Source organism: Clinocottus analis, unplaced genomic scaffold, assembly GCF_023055335.1.
Source record: "Clinocottus analis isolate CAN_PGR_092001 unplaced genomic scaffold, fCliAna1.0.p SCAF_3, whole genome shotgun sequence".
Taxonomy (NCBI): Eukaryota; Metazoa; Chordata; class Actinopteri; order Perciformes; family Cottidae; genus Clinocottus; species Clinocottus analis.
The window spans coordinates 23044013-23058537 of NW_027176042.1; the positions used below are offsets into that span (position 1 = coordinate 23044013).

General features: G+C 41.9%; 2 protein-coding genes across 2 annotated transcripts in view; one reads left to right on the forward strand and one right to left on the reverse strand.

Moving 5' to 3' along the window:
* The window catches only part of aldh4a1 (aldehyde dehydrogenase 4 family, member A1), an 11010-nt gene extending 5511 nt beyond the window's left edge, over window positions 1-5499 (reverse strand). Inside the window, exons 1-8 of the mRNA XM_068594274.1 lie at window positions 5319-5499; window positions 2223-2316; window positions 1893-1985; window positions 1728-1775; window positions 1234-1389; window positions 446-595; window positions 122-196; window positions 1-18 (exon numbers count right to left, since the gene is read on the reverse strand). The exon at window positions 1-18 is cut by the window's left edge and continues 170 nt beyond it. Coding sequence (XP_068450375.1) covers window positions 1-18; window positions 122-196; window positions 446-595; window positions 1234-1389; window positions 1728-1775; window positions 1893-1985; window positions 2223-2316; window positions 5319-5359 — 675 coding nt within the window. The 5' untranslated portion in view covers window positions 5360-5499. The remainder of the gene's footprint in view (window positions 19-121; window positions 197-445; window positions 596-1233; window positions 1390-1727; window positions 1776-1892; window positions 1986-2222; window positions 2317-5318) is intronic.
* Window positions 5500-9355: 3856 nt separating this feature from the next.
* On the forward strand, window positions 9356-10741 carry LOC137795836 (nuclear factor 7, brain-like). The gene has a single exon (XM_068593337.1). It carries the CDS (start codon window positions 9356-9358, stop codon window positions 10739-10741), a length of 1386 nt encoding a protein of 461 aa, XP_068449438.1.
* Window positions 10742-14525: the final 3784 nt, after the last annotated feature.

Here is a 14525-nt window from a genome sequence, read left to right on the forward strand (position 1 = left end):
CCACAGCACCACGTTACCCTGGAACGCGCAAAGATATCAGACCTGGACGAGCCTCCCACTCCTCTTGATTTTCAATGAACCGCTCAAAAAAAATAAATAAAGAAGACGTAATCACGCTCACCATCAGCGCCGGCGTTCCCGCCAGGTTTCCACCAATCGCAGTGAAGTTAAAAGGAGCCACGGCTGCTACGAAGCCCTGAGGGGGAAATGTAGATGATCAGGGAGTGAAACTACATTTATTGGACAGCATTATTTGTTAAAAAGGTGTCTGCAAACACCCGGTGCTGACATAGAATCAGATCAAACACTGATTCTGTTCCAACGTCCCGTTGCAGCGCCTCCATGTGGAGATGAAACCAACATGTCACTGCAGCCTCGGCCTGAAACGAGCGGCCTGAAACGAGCGGCCTGAAACGAGCGGCGTGAGCCGGCGGCGCGTCCTCACCTCCAGGCCGCGGTACAGCATGGTGTTGGAGCTTCCCTCGGCATCCAGCGGCTGCTGCTTCTCCAGCTCCACGGCGTGTTTGGCGTTAAATCTGAAGAAGTCGATCAGCTCTGCGGCGGCGTCGATCTCCGCCTGGATCACCGTCTTACCCTGCGGCGCCGAGACAGATCAAATGTTTATTTATTTATTTAAGAATAATAATTCATTGTGTGTTTCCCCAAATCGTAGCCGTTGAAAGTATTTGAACTGTTTGAATTTGCTCAAAACTTTTAGAGAAAGTGACGCCGGGACCTGAGATTAAAATTGTTTTAAATAAAATGTATTATTAAATAATAATAATAATAGTAAGAACAAAAGTAATAATTTGGTATTATTATATACATATATTATATATTTAAATAAAATAAATACAATAAAGTAAATAAAATACAATAATTAAAATAAAAACAATAAATAAAATATATACAATGAATAATTAAAAAAAAAAAAAAACATATATAGAATAAATAAAGAAGATAAAATAAATAAAATATATAAAATAAATAAAGTAAATACAGTAAATAAAATACATGAATAAAATAAATTTAAAAATGAAATAAATAAAATAGCATTTATTATGTCTACCGTATCCACTGTCGTGTTGGTCACAGTACAGGATGGTTTATTGTTTGTGTTAAATAATACAGAAGTAAAATAAATATTTCTGTGAATAGAAATCACATTATTAATAAAAAATAAAAGCGTCATTAATTCCCCACGATGTCGGGCTCTAACGCGGCGGCCTGTACCTGGCCGATCATGGTCTTGGCGATGACCTCGGCTCTCTTGGGTCCACTGAGGACGTCGGCGGCCTTGAAGAGGACCTGGGCGCGGTCCTGGACGGGCGTCAGGTCCCACTCCTTCCTCGCCGCCACGGACGCCAGGATGGCTCTGTCGATCAGCGGCTGTCGGGTCCAGAGAAGAGGAAACGTTGGAGGAGGAGGAGGAGCCAGGAACTAATGAGTCAACTTAATATCTATGAGATCCTCTCAGCAACCAAATACTAGAGACATGTTCATACAGTATATATTCATACTGTATATATACTATATGTATATATATTTCTGTTGGATATTGGGTCCAGAACAGAAGTCCTTGTTAATAATTTATACTATCTATAATATTAAAAAAACTTTGGGTAAAATGAACCTTATGAAGTTAGTTATTGGGGTTTGGTAGAATAGTTTAAACCAGTAAATAGAAAGATGATAATAATACATGAAGCTCTTCTGTTGGAACTCACCTTGTCAGCATAACAGAACTTTGCCACTTTGTGTGAGTGATTGAACGGCTTTGAAGAGAAACAAAGAAACTTCATGAGTTATGAAGGAAAAACAACAAAGCTTCAAGTTCTCTTGCAGTGAAACATGAATGACAGTCTGTGTCTCATGAGCTGAACTTCACTCACCGACAGCTGGTATCTGATGTCGTTGGTCCACACGTGTTCGTCTCCCACCACACACGGGATCTCCTCCGTCTTCCCCTTCAGCCCGTCCAGCGCCTGAGACGAGGAAGAGGAGGGCACGGAGGTCACCGCAGAGGTCATCAGAGGTCACCACAGAGTTAGTCACAGAAGTCATCTCAGAACACACATTAACACAGGTTAACACACATTAACACACATTAACACACGTTATCACACGTTAACACACGTTAACACACATTAACACACGTTATCACACGTTAACACACGTTAACACACATTAACACACGTTATCACACGTTCAGCGGCTCTGACCTTCAGCAGCTCTTTCCTCTCGGCGCTGCCCTCAGTGAAGCCGAGGATCGGCTCATTCTTCACCTCCACCGCTGCAGGAGGGAACGATTTGAACCTGCAACACACACACACACACACAGACACACACACATAGACACATGCAAACACACACCAAGTCAGACTTTAGTAATGGATGACCAGGACTTTTCCACAATGCACCAAATGTCCATGAGCAAACATTGTGTGAAATGTGTGTGTAAACAGTAAAAAGTGATGAAATGTAGTATTTAAACTAACAATGAGGATTCAAAGCGTACAGTAAACCTTAAATGACACAAATGAATGAGAGACAATAGTTTGATTAAAAGAATAAACATGTATATAGATGCCTGTTTGTATGCTGCTGATATTTTGAGCCTCTTTCTTTTAAAAGCAGATTCATTATTTCAAACTAAATGAACGTCATGAACACATGAATATAACACATTTACAGGACTTTGGGGATTTTACTTTTTTCAATGACTTTTCCAGGTTTTCCATGACCGTAAGAACCCCGTAAAGCACCACAGCTCTTGATGAAATCATACTGTCTTGATTCTTGTTGTGAGTTTGGCTGAATGCACTTCTTGTAAGTCGCTGAATTAAAGGTCAAAGTTGGGCTTTAGCCCCGTTTGACTCCTCTTCTGCACTTTAAGTCAAACAATCCATTCTGGCTCCATCCAGTTCCCCTACACAGCCTGAACTCTGTATCCTCTGTATTCTCGTATGATTAACTACGCCGCTGTGAACTTTACTAGCTGAAGGTCACAGGAGGAGTGTGTAGAAAGGCCGGCTGGTGGCATGGCAGGTGTTCTCATGCATACATACGCCGTTCTCCCTCAAAACGCAACCAAACCTCTCCGAGGCCCCGGCCACCGAGGGAGAGCGGCAAACAAACTTTCTTTTCACAGATGTCCCAGAAAACATTTTGCCTTTGCTGCCTTCTCAGAATCGGCCCGCGGGGGTCTGAGAAGCAGCAGGAGAAAAGCAGTCGAGCTCCTGAAACCGGAATGCGACTTTGGCTTCAGGCAGAAGGTCGTAAAGCGTCGCTGAGTAAACACTACGGATTAAACACGTGTGTTGTAACGTGAGATCACTTCTGCCGTGATTAATACACAGAAACGCACGAGTCCTTTGAACGTCTTTCATTAAAAACCAACTTATCTTTAGGCGCTTTCCTCTAAAATGTCTTCCCCAAACTAAAAAGTGTGTATCTCTGCAACCACTAGGGCTGTGTGAATAATGTTGGTGTTATAATAAAAGGTACACATGTGAGATGTTGTTCAGATGTGTAAATATCAGTCTATGTGTTTCTGGTTAAGAGTAAATGAAGATGACACACAGAAAGGAATGAAAAGGTTTCAGGTCCACCGATAAAAAAAATTACTTTCAGGATGATTATTAGTTTGAAATGATCCAACTCTAACTCAAACTATAGCACAATATGTGAACATTCAACATGTGAAGATTCAACATGTGAACATTCTCTCTCTTTAAAGTGAAGCAGTACAAAGTTAGAGTGTTTAGTACAGAGAACATTCAGACGAAAAAGTCCCAAAATTGACAAAAAGGACCCAATAGCCCCATTGGGCCCATTGGGACTATTTGAATTTTCCAATGTACCAAACCATATCTTTCACTTGTATATTACTTATGGTGTTCAATGCATCTAAATACAGCAGTTTGTGGTCTTTTTACTTCATAAAACAAGCTATGATTTACAGTTTTATATAACAATCGACCAGCTGCTAGGGTTTTCATCTGGTCCGCCATTATCGCGACTAAAAGGGGGAGGAGCTAACACGCAGATAACAGAAGGGGAGTAGCTTGTCTGGACAAGGCGGCCAATGGCAGGCTCATACACACAGGCCACGTCCTGTATGTAGAGGCAAAGTCCCGCCCCCTTTCCGGTGGAACACCTTGGGACATCATTCGGGTAAAGAAAAATATATATTGAGAGACCAATAATATTTTTGGTCCCGTTTGAATTCAAAAGGTTGTTTTGCACGTCAAGAAATTTTTTATTTTGTCCTAAAACTAGAGCGTGTACGAGTACAAGAGCGCTCCCCGTACAGCATTTTAACAGGTTTAACAGCATTTAACAGCATGATAACCTGTGTGCTTGTGTGTCCCGGTTCCTATTGGAGAACTGCCAAAGGACTGTGGATTTAAATGAGAAAACGACGAGTCAGACATCAAGTGTTATGCATGATCCCTGTTAAATATACGTTAATAAATGAATGTTATAAAAAGGTAGAATATTCAGGCTTCTCCAGGCTTAAACTCGGATATGACGGCGCAACATGTGACCAGGAGGCCGCACCAAAAACCTGATGAGAACTTGAGCACTTTATGAGCACTTTAAGAAAGTCTGCATTTCTGAGGGAATCACCCACAATTCACAGCAACGTGACGTTCAGCGTACCACACACTGCATGAGGATGTTAGATGTACGCAGAAACACTAGGGATCAAAAGATGGAGCGTAAAAACACGTGTAATCGGACGAAGGGAAGCGGAGATTATTTGTTATTTTTGTAGTTGAAAGAAAAAAAAAGTGAATATTATTATTTGACAGTCACTTCATCTTGTGAGGAAAGAGCCCATATATATTAATATATATATATATATATATATATATATATATATATATATATATATATATATATATATATATTTAAAAAATGATATGTGACATCACCATTTACCAGGGTCAAAAGGTCACTCAAGCTAGTTAACTGGTTGACTTTTTGACTTTCCACGAGTTCAATTAAGGTCTGATATTAAATATATAGAATAAATTCAATGTAATAAATGTTGTTTTTAAACAGAATCAGTCAGTTACGACTCAAGAGAATATATTGTTATTATTATTATTATTATGACGTAACGTGAACCAAACTGACCGTGGTGGTTCGTCGACGGCATTAATCACGTGTTATTGACGTCAATAATCACGTGTTATAACCGTCACATTAAGAGTGTTTATGGATTAAATAGCACGCGCGGTGGTGTCTTAAGTTTAGCTGTAGCAGAGGGTGCAGGAGTCTCGTGCCTGCGGCGCGTGCGTGGTACGTACCCCCTCCAGGACTGGCGCGCGACCGCCCTCACGCGCAGCATGTTTTTAATCCGACAAAGAGGGAAGACCAAACCTGTAAACAACCTGATCAGGGATCGATACCTGATCAGACACAGGTCAGACGGTGTTGAGGAACTAACTAACTGAGATGTCACCAAAAAAAATACGAATCCTGACAAGACGAATCATGACCCCGCCCTCCTTTGCCTCTGATTGGCTTCCACACGCCGCCTTCGTTGATTTGATTGGCTAGGTTTTGGGCACGAGGGATACGATTGGTAGGGAAGAGGATTTTAGTTTTTTAATACAAGATTCCCGCTCCTTTTTATTCAATTCATTACATATTTAGTGGGTTAATATGTTAATGAACATAAGGAAGCACGTTTTATTTATTTTTTAAACGTTCTCATTATCTGTCGCAAAAAGCACTCCCCTCCTTATCCTGCGAAATGGAGCCGTCCGCGGGGCGGGTCTGCGACTGGCCAATCAGCAAACATTGAAAATGTCGCAGCCAATCACAGGCCACATGTTAAAGTTCTATTTCTGAGCAGCCTCTTGAACTTTCGATCTCGTCTCCAGTGAGTTCATTCATCACTGCCAACTGATTCGCATAAGTATTAGTACCTTAGTATAATTATAATAATAACCCATACTAAATGTTCATATGTATGTTCACCTGCACATGTGTTTCACTTTCACAAAAAAAAACAACCTGATAAATACATTTTAAAGACATAAACACAAAAAGGGGGACTGCACGGTGGTGTAGTGGCTAGCACTGACACCTCACAGCAAGAGGGTCTGTGGTTCGAATCTCGGGCAGGACCGGGTTCAGTTACTGGTCTGGCAGGTCCTTCTGTGTGGAGTTTGCATGTTCTCCCCGTGGCAGCGTGGGTTCTCTCCGGGTTCTCCGGCTTCCTCCCACAGTCCAAAGACATGCTACATAGGTTAATTGGACTCTAAATTGCCCGTAGGTGTGAATGTGAGCGTGAATGGCTGTTTGTCTCTATGTCTGCCCTGTGACACACTGGCGACTTGTCCAGGGTGTACCCTGCCTTCGCCCCTTGACAGCTGGGATCAGCTCCAGCGCCCCGCGACCCTAATGAGGATAAGCGGTTAAGATAATGGATGGACCTTTCACTTCATAATATATCTCATATCTCCCATCATATTTCATAATTTACCATTTTATATGAAATATTCTTTTGAATATTCATTTATTAACCTGTTGGGATTCAACATTCCTCTGGCAGATGAAATGAGGTAAAACCTGTTAACCGGTGAACTGTAGAGGTGTGGATGTGTTTGTGGAATGAAACACACCTCTATGTTACTGGTGAAGCCTTTGGCAGAGGAGTCACAAAGCTCCGCCCCTCACCTGACTCACCTGAGACAAACAGTTTGTGCTTCTTCACTAAAGAAACACACACACTGAAAGAGAGACGATCAGATTCACCTTTAGACTAAACTAACAACTTCCTCTGAGTGAGTTCAGCTGCAGGAGAGAAAAGAGGAACACTACAACACTGCTGCTTCAACCTGCTGACACTCCACACACTGAACGTGAGTTTGACTCCACACAGTGAAGTTACAGAGGAGGATGGAGCCATGACTCATGTACTTTCTGTGTTTCAGCTTCATTTATTCCATAGGATATTGAGTAGAAACAGAATCCATCACAACTGTTATCACTTTCATTGAAGACAGTTTGAAAAACATTAATTAATAAATGTAATTAGTGGCGGACCGTCGGGGCCTTCTAAGCCTTCTCTCGGGGCCTGAACAATAGATATCTGTATAATTGATATCTGTATATTGTAATTGTTTTTCACATATACACTACATGTATTGTAATTATTTGTCCCTATTATCTTATTCTCTCATGTCACAGCTGCCTTCATCTGTTCCTCTGCAACTTCAGGCCTCTTGTATGGCTTCTTCCTGCTTAACAGCATTTTTTTATCCAATCACATGTCACCTGCCTTCCTCTATGTAAGAGCAGCCTGGTTAAAATACATGAAACAGCCTTCTAGAAGGTCTGTGATTGGTTGCAGAGCCCATGTGACCATGAACATGCGCTGTGATTGGTCACCAGCGCAGCTGCACTGCAATGTCTTGTCTGTGCACTGTGCAGGGTGTCAGTGCATTTTACATTGTTTTGTTATAACTAAATGTGAATGGTTGTGATTTGGACAACATGCATTGTCGATGACCCGAACGAGAGGTGCTGCGTAATTGTGCTTTGCGTTATAACTAAGTGTGGTTCTTGTTGGTGCGGGGGTGTTTACAGCTGAGTGGAAGAAACTGTTCCTGAGCCTGCTGGTCCTGGAAGCCAGGTTTCTGTAGGGCCTCCCAGAAGGGAGGAGGGCAAACAGTCTGTGGTTGGAGTGAGTGGGGTTCCTGACAATGCTGTGCACTCTCCGTAGGCAACGCTTGAGATAGATGGTTTCAATGGCAGAGAGTGGAGTACCATTGATGCGTTGGGCGTTTTTCACCACCCTCTGCAGAGCTTTCCAGTCTGAGGCAGAGCAGTTGCCGTACATAACTGTAATGCAGTTTGTCAGGATGCTCTCGATGGTAGAGCGGTAGAAGTTCACTAGTATCGGAGGAGACATCTGGATTTCTTCAGTTTCCTCAGGAAGAAGAGACACTGGTGTGCCTTCCTGACCAGGGTTGAGGTGTTGAGGGTCCAACAGAGGTCCTTTGAGATGTGGACACCCAGGAACCTGAAGCTGGAGACACGCTCAACCTCTGTTCCATTGATAAGCATGAGGGACTGTGTGTGCACCGCTTTGTCTTCCTGAAGTCCACGATGAGTTCTTTGGTCTTCTTGGTGTCTTCTTAGTGTTGAGGGTTGTTGTTGGCACACCACGTAGCCAGGTGCCAGACCTCCTCCCTGTAGGCCAACTCATCGTTGTTGTTGTTGATGAGGCCCACCACCGTTGTGTCGTCTGCAAACTTGATGATGGTGTTGGAACCATGTACAGGTGTGCAGTTATAGGTGAAGAGGGAGTAGAGGAGAGGACTCAGCACACAGCCCTGTGGAACGCCAGTGTTCAGGTTGAGGGTTAAGGAGGTGTGATTGCCTAAATTAACATACTGGGGTCTGTTGGTTAGGAAATCCAGTATCCAGCTGCAGAGGGAGGTGTTCGATGCCAAGCTTACCTAGTTTGGCATTTAGTTTTGAGGGGATAATGGTGTTAAATGCTGAACTGAAATCGATGAACAACATTTTCATGTAGGTGTTGTTGTTGTCCAAGTGGGAGAGGGCAGAGTGAAGCGCGATAGAGATGGCGTCTTCTGTACTCCTGCTCTGGCGGTATGCGAATTGGAGGGGGTCCAGTGCGGGTGGTAGGCAGGTTTTGAGATGAGCCAGGACCAGCCTCTCGAAGGACTTCATGATGATGGGGGTAAGTGCAACAGGGCGGAAGTCATTTAGGCTCAATGCAGTGCAGTGCTTCGGCACCGGCACGATTAAGGTGAGTTTGGAGCATGTGGGTACTGCTGTTTGGGCCAGTGACAGGTTGAAGATATCAGTCAGGACCCCAGCCAGCTGCCCAGCACAGGTCTCGTGGGTCGGTAAACTTGTGGTGGTGCTGTGTGATGGAGTGGGTGGTGGGCCGTATGAACGCGCCGTGTATTGAATAGTTCGGTCTGTGACAGTAACTCCTGAGACATTTTTTCCCTCAGTCCGCCCGTGATGTGAACTATACGGCACTCATTGACGCCCTAAGTCTGAAACCCATGGCCCGCCACTCATAATACTACAGTACTACAAGTACTACAGTACTTAAGTAATTCAACCTGCTGCTGACTTTATAAAACATTGCCTGAATTATATGTAATGAGCTCCACGGAGGTGAAAACGTTCCTCCCGTGGATGAAATGAGGTAAAAACCTGTTAACCCGTGAGCTGTAGAGCTGTGGAGGTGTTTGTGGAATGAAACACACCTCTATGTTACAGGTGAAGCGTAAGTAGAGGAGAAGGTAGCCATGACTCATGTACTTTCTGTGTTTCAGCTTCACTCAGAGGCAACATGGCTTCCAGATCAGAGGAGGATCTCTGCTGTACGGTCTGTCAGGAAGTCTTTAGAGATCCTGTTGTTCTGTCATGTTGCCACAGCTTCTGTAAAGACTGTCTGAAGAGATGGTGGAGAGAGAAACCAACCCAGGAGTGTCCAGTTTGTAAGAGAAGATCTTCAAAGGATGAACCACCTTGTAACCTGGCTTTAAAGAACCTGTGTGAGTCCTTCTTACTGGAGAGAGACCAGAGAGCTCCAGAGACTCTCTGCAGTCTGCACTCTGAGAAACTCAGACTCTTCTGTCTGGACCATCAGCAGCCAGTGTGTCTCGTCTGCAGAGACTCAGAGAAACACACTGACCACAGATTCAGACCCATCAATGAAGCTGCTCCACAACTCAAGAAGAAGCTTCAGGAAACTTTGGATTCCTTAAAGGAGAAGTTAAAGGTCTTTGAACAAGTTAAAGAGGAGTCTAATCAAACAGCAGAACACATGAAGGTCCAGGCCCGACGCACAGAGAGGAAGATTCAGGATGAGTTTAAGAAGCTTCACCAGTTTCTGGAAGAGGAAGAGGAGGCCAGGATGGCTGCACTGAGGGAGGAAGAGGAGCAGAAGAGTCAGATGATGAAGGAGGAGATAGAGGCTCTGAGCAGAGAGAGAGCAGCTCTTTCAGACACAGTCAGAGCCACAGAGGACGAGCTGAGAGCTGAAGACGTCTCATTCCTCAACAACTACAAGGCTGCAGTGGAACGAGTCCAGCAGCGCCCCCTGCTGGAGGATCCACAGCTGCTCTCAGGAACTCTGATAGACGAGGCCAAACACCTGGGCAACCTGACCTTCAACATCTGGAACAAGATGAAGGACCTGGTCTCCTACACTCCTGTGGTTCTGGACCCAAACACTGCTTATCCAAAACTCATCCTGTCTGAAGATCTGACCAGTGTGACACGAGGAGAGCGACAGAAGCTTCCTGATAATCCAGAGAGGTTTGATCATTACTTATCTGTTCTGGGCTCTGAGGGATTTAACTCTGGGACTCACAGCTGGGATGTCGAGGTAGGAGACAGTCCACACTGGTTACTGGGTGTGTCTGCACAGTCTATCCAGAGGAAGAGAGACATACTGTCTGGATTATGGATCATAGGGTTCTATGAAGATAAATACTTTGCATGGTCACCACCAGCTCCAGACACTGATCTCGTCGTGCAGAAGAAGCCTCAAAAGATCAGAGTGAATCTGGACTGGAACAGAGGAAAGCTGTCGTTCTCTGATCCTGATACTAACACACACATACACACCTTCACACACACTTTCACTGAGAAGATGTTTTCATACATTAACAGTGTGGGTAAAGTGAAGATCTCACCAATGAAGGTCTGTGTGTCAAAGCAACAGGTCTGATAGAGACTTTAGTTTGAAGAGGGTGAACTCTTATTTTTTGTGGAGAAAAGAGATGACGAGACATCAAGACTCACCTGTACCCAGGTGATCAGAAACCTGTACTTTACTTTCTCTAGTTTCTTTTATAAGTGAAAAAGATTTCCGTTCAGTTTGTCTTCTGACGTTTCCTCAACGAATAAGGTCTGATGCTGTGTTCACACCGAACGCAGCGCGAATATTCGCGTCGCGTCTACCGTGTCAGTTTACTCGCTTGACAATTAAAGGATGTTCACACCCTTTAATTGTCAAAGGGGGTGTGGCTTATCGGCATCACTTCTCTCAATGAAAATAGCGATCGTCTCCGCTATTGACTACGGAAGAAATAACCACTAGTTCTGCTTCATAATTGTTGTGGAAGTCAGAAAAACGTGGGATCATCAAACACCCCTCTGTTTGGGTTCATAACACCGTCCGTAGCCGCACACAGCTCCGTGAATTTCACCAACTCCAGGAACTACGTCTGGTGTTACGTTACCGTTTCCTCCGTTCACCATAGAAATAACCCTAAGTTCTGATTTATACTTGTTGTGTAAACTCCACGTAGCGTGAACATCAAACTCCATAGTAATATGAACCCATATTTTTATCTTTAGTCCAAGAACAGGGTCTGAATGACGGCCGCTATCAGCGCTTCTTCCGGGGGTCTGTCAGCAGTTTGAATCAGCGACGGCGACGGGCGGAGCTTCTCAATGCTGATTGGCTGACGCGGCTATGAATCACGCGATTTTTTTCACCGGAGTTGGGATATTTGAACTCACGCGAATTCGTGCCGCGTCAAACACTCATTTGACGCGGCGCGTTAATCTTTTGTTTGATTATTACACACATTGTGTTCATGAATGAGTTTACTTTGAACCAACAGGTTGAATCTAGTTCCTCTGCAACTGATCATGGAAGAAACAGAGTTTTTTACATTGGTGATTATTATACAAACTCATGGGCATAGGTTTGGTCTCAGCATTGGTAGGGACAGCTTATGAAGTTGTATTTATGGGCCAAAAGTCCTATCAATATTTAATGTTGCAGGGTGTTTATCCTCGAAATGCAAGGTAGTAGGTTTGAACCCGACGTGAGATTTCCAATTTAAAACTCATATCTTTTGCTCCATTTACAGTGAGCGTCACTACGCCGGACTTTTAGAGCACCGCAAATGGAGGATGGATCTGTTTTTACTAGCGGACGCTTCACTGTCTCTTGAGCTGCCACATAACTAGCAGCAGTAGTTGAGTTTGGAGACTAGATCCACTTCCTTAAAAGTATATCTACTTTACTCAGTTTTTTTGCAGCAGTTGAGAAATCGCTCATCTGCAGCTTGATACTTTTCAGGAGATGCTGTTGGATTGTTCTGGAAGAGTCTTTCAACATTAAATGTTTTGTTTGCTAATTTATCAAGCAGACAGGTCAGCAGCTACGTTGGCAGTAAAAGCTAATTAATATGTCCACGCAGAATGTAACTCTCTACTTTTCTCCATGACTTTCCATTTTTTTATTATTTTTATTAATAATTATTTACTGTTGATAGTTTACTGAGGGTTGAGGTCTGTGAATCACAAGAAGCCAGCTGCAGGAAAAGGTTCTTGACAGTGACCTAATAGAATGTGACACACATTTTAGTAAAACAAATGAAACAAAATAAACAGTGAGATTTTCCACTTGGCACAGGTCGTTGTCATGACATCGCTGGGTACAGAGGCAGAGGGGAGGTAGGACTGAACTGTGATTTTCAATAGAGCAGTTGGTCGGACTTCATGTCGCTTTCAGGCTTGCTGACAAAAAAGTATAACGTTTGTTGGATTCCACGATGCACGTATACCACAAGCACAATATTTCCTACATTTCTATCCAACAATGGTGTATGAAGAGTGGAAATTAGAAAATTTCTGAATATTTTTCCTAAACTTGAACAATAATTACATGAAAACTGTGCTAGCTATCAAAAAATGCCCCATTAGGCAAATCAACTCTAGACGTTTGTCGACATTTTAAACTTTAAATCATTTCTCTATGTTTAATTATGGCGAGTCACTATGGGCACAAAGATAAGCAGATTTTTTTGCTCCCTTCACGGCGAAACCCCACGGACAATTTCTCACAGTTTTTCTAATTTTTCAGGAAAACGGTGAGTCGAATCTCTTAGAAAAGTCATAGCTCAGGATTCCCAATGCAAGCTGCACATTTTGATGTGTTTTGACGCATGTGCTGGCAACGCTGCGGGAGGAGATCTGGTCCAAAGTTTTTCATAATAATAATATTAAGCCCGCAGGAGAACATAAAATGTGTCTCTGACCCCATGCGGCTGAAGCCACACTTAATAATACAAATAAGTTTTGAAATATATTGTACAAAAATTATTTTTCCATATTGGTGGGGACAATTGTGTCTTTCCCAAACTTTGGTTGTGACTCGTCCCTGTGGACCCTATGCAAACCTACGCCCTTGTACAAACTTGTGATCTAAGAAAAGAATTATTAACAGAGATCAATTAAGAAAGAAATAACAGTTTATATTGTTTGTGTTTTGTCTTCATAAAGTCTAATTATAGTCTGATTTCACAGATAGAGGCTGGTCCCAAAGCTACATATATGTGTATTTAATAATAACAATAATAATCAAGCACTGTTGGGTTTGTTTAGCCTGGATTAGTTTACATGTTTTGACTGTTTACAAATAAACTACTTATCTTCACATTGTTTGTTCTGCTGAACGTTAGCTACCTTACTTTAGCTTATCTGCTAGCAATGACGTCCTTCTGTCCCCCTCCTACTCGCTCTTGCTCAGCGTGTCACATGTTTAGCTATTCCCCTGCCTCCTTTAAAGAAAACGGCACATGACATAAGTGTAGTTCATTTGCTAGGTTGGAAGCAGGTCTCAGTGAATTACACTTAATACAATTCTACAAGGAGAAGAGACTCGCTAACAGAAAGACGGTAAGATTTACCTTCTTTACACAGCTCAGACTTCACTTGAGGAAAGTTACAGGAGGGAGTACTACAAGTTCTACAAGTACAAAAGTACTGAAGTACTTCAACCTGCTGCTGACTTTATAAAACATTCCCTGAATTATATTTAATGAGCTCCATGGAGGTGAAAACGTTCCTCCCACAGATGAAATGAGGTATATATATATATATATATATATATATATATATATATATATATATATATATATATATATATATATACATATACATATATATACATATACATATATATATATACATATACATATATATACATATATATATATATATACATATACATATATATACATATACATATATATATACATATACATATACATATATATATATATATACATATACATATATATACATATACATATATATACATATACATATACATATATATACATATATATATATATATATATATATATATATATATATATATATATATATATATATACATATTTAATAATACATTTAACCCCCTATCATATATATATATATATGATAGGGGGTTAAATGTATTCTGACTTGCAGTGAGGATCATAATGTATTCATAATCATAAAAAGTATTACACACTGGACTTGAACATAAACACATTGATTTGCAGAGATTTATAAAACTATTAACAATGTCAGACTCATTTATACGTATAAAAGATATGTATATATGTTGATAAATATGTTGTGTTGATTGTGCAACACAACCATCAACAGCAGAAAACCCGTCCTGTTCCTCTTAGTATAACTTAAATCAATAAATACCACAGCTTGTGATG